We start from the raw sequence: 8,882 nt of genomic DNA, 5'->3' as shown, positions 1-8,882 counted from the left end.
ATTTCTGCCGTTCTCCGTGGCGAAGTGGTTAGTGCAGCGCGCGACAACGCCAGGGTCCCGAATTCGAATCCTGGCCTGGTCATGGCTGTTCTTTGTCCCTTCATCAATTTCATCATATCATCACTCATCCTCATCTAATCTTCGAGATTAGTCAAAAGTGGCAGAAAAGCGAAGTAAAACAAACCAAACCAAACCAAACCAATCAATCAATTAACTTTGCAAATTAAAATAAAATAACTAAAACTGGTCTGGAAAATAAAATACAAAATAATGCGAGTATTTGAACTTATTTTCACTGCTTTCTGAGTTTGCATATCCAGTTAATGTTATTAACTCACTTCACAGTTGCTTTATGTACAAGTATAGACAAATAAATACTACATTCTGAAATTATTTATTTTTTAAATGTAATATCGTAACATATGTAAAAACAACTTTGTATTCAATTGAAGTAATGGGCGAGATTGCAGACTATGTAGTGCCTAACGCTGTCGTCTTTAAATGCAAGGGTCACGGGTTCGATTCCCAGTGGTTCGGAACTCACTTTAAATTGTAGGTCTAATCCCGATTAACCTACCTGAGCATAACGCGAACTGAAAATAAACTTTGACAAACTTTACTTTGATACCAAAGGATAGAGTGAATATTATGTACAGTGAGATCCATGAGTATTACCGTGCAAATTGTCCAAGACTATTTTCATTAATTTTTCTCTTACATCCTATGTGTTCTTAAGCGATGAATTTTTATGTATGCTGGTGCAGAAGTTGTCAACAACTTGTCTTGAGTTTTTTTTTAATTCTTGGAGCTCTTATTGGGTCATATAAAGTGCACGAACAAGGTGATATACAATTTGCACGGTAATACTCATAGATCCGACTGTACTAAGAAGCTACAAATTGTCGTCGTGTTTATTTTTCGACTCGGCACTCATGAACACACATGGATGATGTCACAGGAGCTGAGAACCATTAAGAAGACATTAGTATTGGGTAACGTCACGAAGCTGATGTTTATTTTTCTTTTACTCTGAGACATCATACATTCTGTAACTTTTTTCTCTCTTATGAATGCTATTGAATCGAAGCAGTTGGTTAATATTGCATTGGGTTCTCATAATACAACTAATCGCTTGTGCAAGTAAGTCTCGGGGATATCATAACATCAAAGAAAGGCTGCAATGCGTCCTTGAATTAAATGAAAGTTGCCGTAATGAAACGAGCAAATGCTGGAGGGTCATGCAAGAATTATATATATGAGGACTCGCGTAATTTCGACGTGGCCTTTGGCCACGTCTTGTACGCTCGCATGCTTGATCTTCGGCCACGTTGTAGGCGTAATCATGTTATAGATGGGGTAAAATGTCTCCATGTTTTATTGGTAAAGCCAAACAAGTGTATAAGTTCGCTAATTTGAAAAGTTTAGAAAGTAACGTTATGTCTGTATGGGCTCTAATAAGGTACAAATATTCAATATATTAATGTCTATTTTCCTAATAATAAACTGAGTAAGTAATAACAGTTTCAAGATAATTAGTTGGATGTTTTGCATAAACGAATTCAATAGCGACACTAAATTGGAAATGCAATATTTACGTCTTTTGACATTTTCACATTTGTAAACGTAATGGAAAAATAATTGTTTTCCGTCGTTCACATCAAATTCCAACCTCTCCTCCGGAATAGATTCTGACGCTCATGTTTTGAAATGCGAAAAGTCTAGCATAATTCCCTTACAGTAGTTTTTGGGGTGAAAATAAAGTTCTTTAAGTTCCCTAGCAACGTCCGTTTCCATGGACAACAACAAGCATGGCAAAAACTCTAAATAATTGTTTGTTATTATACCTCTAAACATTTAGTTAAAACAACCACGATGTAGATAATATTTTCGCATTGAATTTACCAATATATACGTAAGTAATTGTGTCTGGGCTGAAACTCCTTATGTAGATGTCACCCTTGTTTAAGGCACCTTCTTGAACCAGGTGTTGATTCATCTGTGTGTGATCTGTGACAAATATAATGTAGCTAGACAAATAAGAATTGAAGGAAGCAATGTGAGCAAAAAAGAAAATCCTTGGAAACGGTTGCTAGGGACGTGGAAAAAGGAGCTTTTTCACCCTTAAAGAAGGGCTAATTGAGCGATTTTTGAATGTTCTCGGTCATTTGGGACAATTTCATGGGGGATCGTAATCGGGTGTTTTTTTTGCCTCCCGGGGCTTCCTTCATGGAGGACATTTATGTCAGTGAGTGAGTGAGTGGTGGGATTGGGGTAATTTTTCCAGGGTGTAGTTTTTAATATTGTTGTACAAAAATTGAGTGGAAATGTCCATTGAAAAATAATTGTTTTCCGTCATTCCCCTCGCACACTCTCGACGTGGCTATTGGCCAAGTCTTGTGCGCTCGCCGATGTGACGTTCCGCGACTTCTTTAGTTCCACCATGCTCCTAATGTCGTTGAATATGTCAGCATGTATTAATGTAGTATGAAAACGAGTGAGTACGATCGTTTATTTGAAATTTTTAGAACGTAACGTTGTAAGTGGCTGGGCTCTAATAATCTTGCGAATATTCAAAACATTATTGTCTATTTTCATAATAGTAAGGTGGGTGAATAATATCTGTTTCGAAGTAAATAGTTAGATGTTTTATACATACGAATTCAACAGCGACGTAAAATAAAAAAGCAATATTTACTTCTTTAGTCATTTTTACTGTTTAAAAAAGTACGTTCTCTAATGTACGTGTGCGTGGATGCTCCTTTTAAAGTTATCTAGCATCGTCTGTTTCCAGGTTAATGAACAACTAAAGTATTACATGTGTAAAAATTTTAAAACAGCCATGATGGAGATATTTTTATATTGAGTAGTAAGTTGTTACTGTTCATGTAATCTTTGGACTGACTCATGTAGATGTCATCTCTTTTGAAGTATGTTTTACTACGTATACTTGATTCATTTATATTAATCTTGAGGAAAATGTAAAAATGACTCTTCTCGCAAATATAAATGTTTGGACTGTTGCCTATATGCATTTCAAACTTGTTTGAAGTCTGTTTCCAGACCTTGTTTTTTAACACATTGTACCTTGGAGATTTAGAACAATGTACTGTATTACTGCTTATGTTGTAGCACATCATGAACAAATTGTAAGGTCATTCATGGATAATTATTTTTTATTAATTAGAAGTAAGCAATATGTATATTTTTGTTAATGGAGTATCCGAGTAACATACATTAACTCTCCCACTGTGAAGAATCACAAATAAGTTTTCTGTACACCAGGCGCGTATATTCTAGGCTATCTAGGCTATCGCCGAAGCCCATATTAAAATACAGGAAATAATCGACTCGCAAATTTAACCGATGCTTCACTCTCAAGTTACGACCAAGGGGGAAAGCGCTAGTGTAAGGTCGTCTTTATTTATCGCCAGGCTTCTTCGTTTGAGGATAAAGTCTTTGAACCAGCAGGCGGTCCTTTCAACCTATGACGTATTTGTGCTGGCAGGGACGACCTTGGTGATCCCTCGTGCTGGCTTCCAAACCCAAGCGCTGGAGAGTGAAGACTTCGCTGCATCCTGGCGATATTGTAGTGTTGCCAACAATGGAAATACGAAATTCGCTAGATCGCTGGAAAAGAAATTATAGGCGGGGGTGTCAATGCAAATTATTCAAGCTAGGGGATGCCTCATGAAAATTACATCACCTCCCCCCCCCTCCATCCCTTCGAGCATTGCCCGTCTCTCTTCGAGTTCCATGAATTTCGTCACATACAAGCATTATAAATCCGCCAAATTTAGTGATTTCCCCCTGAAGGTGGCACTCTGCTTCTCCATGAAATTCGACTGTGGTCGCAGCCGGTCGCAGCTATATGGGACATTCTGATGACGTCAGCCATGTTGCCATCCTGTTTACTTCTGTTTCAAGCAACCCCCCTCCCACCTCCCCCCGCTGTCAAAATGTCAAAACCTTCGCCCTCGCGGTGGGGGTTTCGGCCCGAGTCATCCCAATGAAATACGTTTGGCAACATAAACAATCCATGTTGTCATAGCAACCATTCACGCACGTGTTTTCAACCACGCGGGTCGGTGGTAGTTTCCGCAAAAGGAAGGGATATATGGTCAAACTTGTTGTGTTCGAGATCCGAGTTCTTTGTGTCGCCCGCGTATCGTGTTCATGGATGGGAATCCTTTTTAAAAAAAAAAATCAGTGATCGAGGCCCTTTTGTTGTGCTGTGTTTTTGACATGTGTTGTGTTGTTCTGTGTTTTTGTTCCGTGGGCGTGTGAAAATGGATTTAATCACCGAACTTGTCTCAAAGACGCCATTCTCGCGGCTTCCTTACGAGGATAGGATGCAAATAATAGACAGGTAGGCCTCTTCCACCTCTTCCGGACCTTACAGTCGTGCAGAAAGACAAAAATAAGGTATATATTAGGCGTTTTCACGAGACCAGCTGCCAAAAATATCTTTCGTTGACTGGGTCGAGTGCACTTAATAAGTTGTATTGCTGGGCATGTTTGCTTTTTTCTACCGACAAAAGTCCTTGGAATACAACAGGATTTAGTAATTTAAACTATTTGGTAACTGCTTGCGATAAACACCAAAAATCACTTAGTCATACACGTGCGTTCAGTAACTTAAGGACATTCGGTTCTCAAAGAATTGATCATTCCTTGAATTTGCAAAAGAAGATTGCCGACAGTTTGCATAATGAAAAAGTGAAGGAAAACAGAATTATTATAAGAAGATTAATTGATGCAATAGCATTTCTGGGGAAGCAAGAATGTGCATTTAGGGGCCACAATGAGCAACACAGGGACAAGCGCGGCTTAGCAATTTAGCTATAATGTCTATTGAGAAAGGGGTTCTAATCAACATCAGAAATTCATGTGAGGACACATTCTTCGATAAAGTGACAAAAAAAAATTCACGGAAAAGGAGAAAAGAATGGAGTTTATCTTCAAGTAAGGTAAGAAGTTAATTATTATTTCATACTCGCATGTAGGTCCTACATATTGCATGTTATAGACCGCTCCTCTTTATAAATAAGCATGAAATAATTTATGTCCATTGCCTACTATTGTTGTTTTTAATGGCAAGATATCGATGTAAACAAAAAAATTCAAAATGAATGAGGAAGAGCCCCCCCCCCTCTTTTTTGCCGGATACATTTTCATTTAAAATTGAAACACTACTATATTTGGAGATAGCCCTGATCTTGGTCTCAGCATACGCCACTGCTGTACACTATATTTTTTACGTGCGCAACACCGTCTATGATTTTTTCTGAGGGTACTAGAATTCTAACATTTCTAGGTGATCTAGCACGGCTCATCGCTACATACAGTTGTCCATGTGCGAAACAGTCTGAACGAAGATCCACGCCTACAACATCTAAGGTTTGACCTTGACTTTTGTGTATGGACATAGCGTAGCACAACTGCAGAGGAAACTGTCTCCTGTACATCTGTAGTGGGCTCCCAATCACAATACTAAACCTAAACACTATTCTTGGTATGTCGAAGTGTTGGTTGTCTCCTGGTCGCCGCACCGTGATCAGCCGAGGACTTATGGTACACTTTGGTACCGTTCATTAGTCTATCGTCGAAATTTAGGTTTCGCGTAATTACACATAAAGCTCCCACCTTCAACATGAGGATGTGATCTGGAACTCCTTTCCCACGTGCATGGTGAAGCATCTCCACGGCTACATCAAAGCCATCTGCATCATCCTCATCGATGTAATCATAACTGCACATATCATGGACGTTTCCATCCAGTGAACGCATAAGTATTGAATTTATCTCATCCACGTTGGAATTGTGTGTGCAGAGAATAGCTCTAATGGATGATCTATCTTTGTTTGCCAATACTTCAAGGGGGAAAACAAATTCAATTAGATTTTCCAAACAGGTTTCCACTGGAATATTATACATAGGAATACCTTTACCGCAGGCACCATGACTTAAACTGTCGTTCCCAATTTGTATCAGAAATTGAGAGTACTCCTCTTCGCCATGAGTTCTTTGTGGTGTAGTCAGCCTAAATATAAGTAAAAAATCTCACCCATACGAAGACCGTAATGATACCGATACAATATCAATTTCTGATCGGGCATTCGGTAAGACTGGTGGAATTTGACGAAAATCTCCTGCAAAAATAATGATTTTGTTTCCAAATGGCCTCTGCGATTGCATCAGATCACGGAGAGATCTATCCAGTAATTCAACTACATATCTATGAGACATGGGAGCCTCATCGTAAATGATTACTGTGGACTCCCGAATAAGCTCTGCACGTTGGGAACCATTGGTCAGACCCCAAAAACCCGTTCCATAACTTATGTCAAAAGGTATCCGAAACATGCTGTGAGCGGTGATACCTCCGTCCATGTTCAATGCTGCAATGCCAGAGCTAGCCACACAGAGAACAATGCCATTTTGTGACCTTATATGTGCTGCTATAACCTGTAGCAATAGCGTCTTTCCGTGACCTCCTGGGTCATCAATAAAAAGTGAACGACTGTAGTTTGATGATGAACTAGTCTGACTTGCCATGTGGTCCACATAATTAAACACGCAGCGTTGTTCTTCCGATAGTTTAGCTTTCCAATATTCTACAAATGTCCTTAGCGAAGATGAATTGTACATTAATCTCTCTCTTCCGAGCTCAGTAGAATTGTCTTCAACGTCTGGAAGACCATGATCTCTCAAACAAGTCCCGTGGCGGCGCATGCCACGTTCAATTTCGATGAGCGCCAAATTGTATGCACGGAGGGTATTATTACGAATGCTTTCCAGGAAATCTTCAGAGAGACAGTGTTGAAATTCGTCCCACAAATCTGAAGCTGGAGCACCAATATTGCAGAGCAAAACGAAAAAAGAGCGCAAGTTGTGTGCAGTCATAAATACTGATGCTTCAGCCATTGCGTCTCTATATTCCTCCTCGTTATTGATAAGACCCAGTGCTCGGGCTGCTTCTTGAAAGGTGGAGCAACACTCCCCTCCTCGTCTAATCAGGTCTCTAAAACTATGGCAAGCGAATCTAGAAAGCAATATGCGAAGATAATACAATTCTCCTCTGTTAGGAGCAACCCAGAAAAGACGAGCAACCACAGTACCCCGTTGTCTGAATGTTATATAATGTTTCCCATCAGGATGCATGTGTATGGGTGTATGTGTAGTTTTGGGTCGCCTAGTATGAACAATATATTTTTCATGAAAATCAATGTACGTTAGGTTGTCGAACTCTGGCAAAGACGGTCGATTTAAATATATGGTAAGCTTATATGAAGACCGCTGAACAGCCTCAGCCTCCTCACCTGGTCGGAATATCAGTAACTGCTTTCCTTCTAGATGTACAGGTAATACTTCTACAGTAGGTTCCCTGCCCGTTATATTAAACTCCAGTACTCGCCAAGCTGCGTCACTTGCTCCGATATACCTCTTTGTAACGTACTGCTCAACTTCATTAACCTTATCTTCGGGCACCACAGCGACACGCCTCAATGAACTTCCTTTGGTTATATATTTGAAAAGATACTTCACAACTCTTCGTGCAGAAGCAATCTCAAGATTTATGTGACATTCATATTTCAGCAGTAAGGAAGAGTTGTACGGCACCACCCACGAATCGCTAATTTCTGCCTGTCGGCCACCTTGCTGAAGCAAGGCAGTATTTTCAGTATTCCTACGGTAATGAACAAATCCTCTATCGTCTATGTATGTGACTTGTGTATGGGGCTTTGGGAACCATTTTGTGCATTGCTGTTTCTCAGCATCCCAACATGGCACGTTCGTGCGATTTGGCGGGCCGCACGGACCATGAATCATGTGACGAATAACAAGCTCTCTCAGTCTACCACCAGCTTCCTCAGATCCTGGAATGTCAGCCCGTATCACTCTGTCAATATCCGTAGACTGGCTAGGACCGCCCCCTTCGATTCTGAAACATATGTGCGCATGCGGTAATCCCCTCATTTGGAACTCTACCACCCACACAATGTATACTACTTTCCCAAGAAAAGCACCACTCCTAAGGTCACGTAGTATCTCCTCCAGTTTTATATGGAACACCCTACAGCACACTTGAGGCTCACTCTTGCATGTTCTGTGAGTCGATAGCCTGATTTCTGGCCACTGGCCGTAAGTTGTAATGTCAGAAAATATGTAGGGCCACCAAGTCGTCCTACTAATGCCATTGCATCTAAATAACGCATCTTCATGTATCTAGGTCCAACAGTGAATGTGTTAGGGAGGTAAATTCGACCAGGTATGAAACCACCCTCTCCTAGAACGGTTTCATCTCTGCGGATAGTATTCACTACATGCTCTCTTTGATCAGATGTCCCTATCTCTAAGTCCAACATTTGGTTCCTGGTGACTGTAACAACACTTGATTCCACCTCATCTAATGGGGCACTTCTGAGACTAGAGCTCGAAGTATTCCTTTGTGAATAATTAAGAAAGCGTAACCTCTCTTCCTCTATCCTTACGTACATATCGACGAGCCAAGTCTCTGACAACCTACCATATTGTGTGAAACGCTTTTCCGACATTAGTAGGCTACGGACATATTTAAGCTGTGATAGTTTGCAACCTTTATTATCCAATCGGTTTATGTACCATCCAGGAGTTCCTTCTGGATACAGCAGTGGGTACTGGAAGGACTCACACAGTGGGTGGTTGGAATCTATTGTGCGAGGCTTGGCTTCTCCCATTTTCCAAATGCATATCGTACGAGGATTAAGTACCTCAGACTCTGTTCTAATTACAGCTGCTATTTCCATGCTCTGTGGTCTGTCACCAAGCACTGGACCGTGAGTTTTTCTAGTGGCTGTTTCAAAAACAAGATGAGCCTCATCCGATGGTTCATCACTTAGCCG

At 40.5% G+C, this 8,882-nt stretch overlaps 1 protein-coding gene across 1 annotated transcript; it reads right to left on the bottom strand.

Annotated features, from left to right (window-relative positions):
- Positions 1 to 6,060: 6,060 nt before the first annotated feature.
- On the bottom strand, positions 6,061 to 7,977 carry LOC145990492 (uncharacterized). The gene has a single exon (XM_083126187.1). It carries the CDS (start codon positions 7,975 to 7,977, stop codon positions 6,061 to 6,063), a length of 1,917 nt encoding a protein of 638 aa, XP_082982313.1.
- Positions 7,978 to 8,882: the final 905 nt, after the last annotated feature.

The sequence above is a fragment of the Lepisma saccharinum genome, chromosome 7 (assembly GCF_977018435.1).
Source record: "Lepisma saccharinum chromosome 7, izLepSacc3.1, whole genome shotgun sequence".
Taxonomy (NCBI): Eukaryota; Metazoa; Arthropoda; class Insecta; order Zygentoma; family Lepismatidae; genus Lepisma; species Lepisma saccharinum.
The sequence above is the reverse complement of the archived record's forward strand: the minus strand, read 5'-3'. Positions and strand labels throughout refer to the sequence as shown.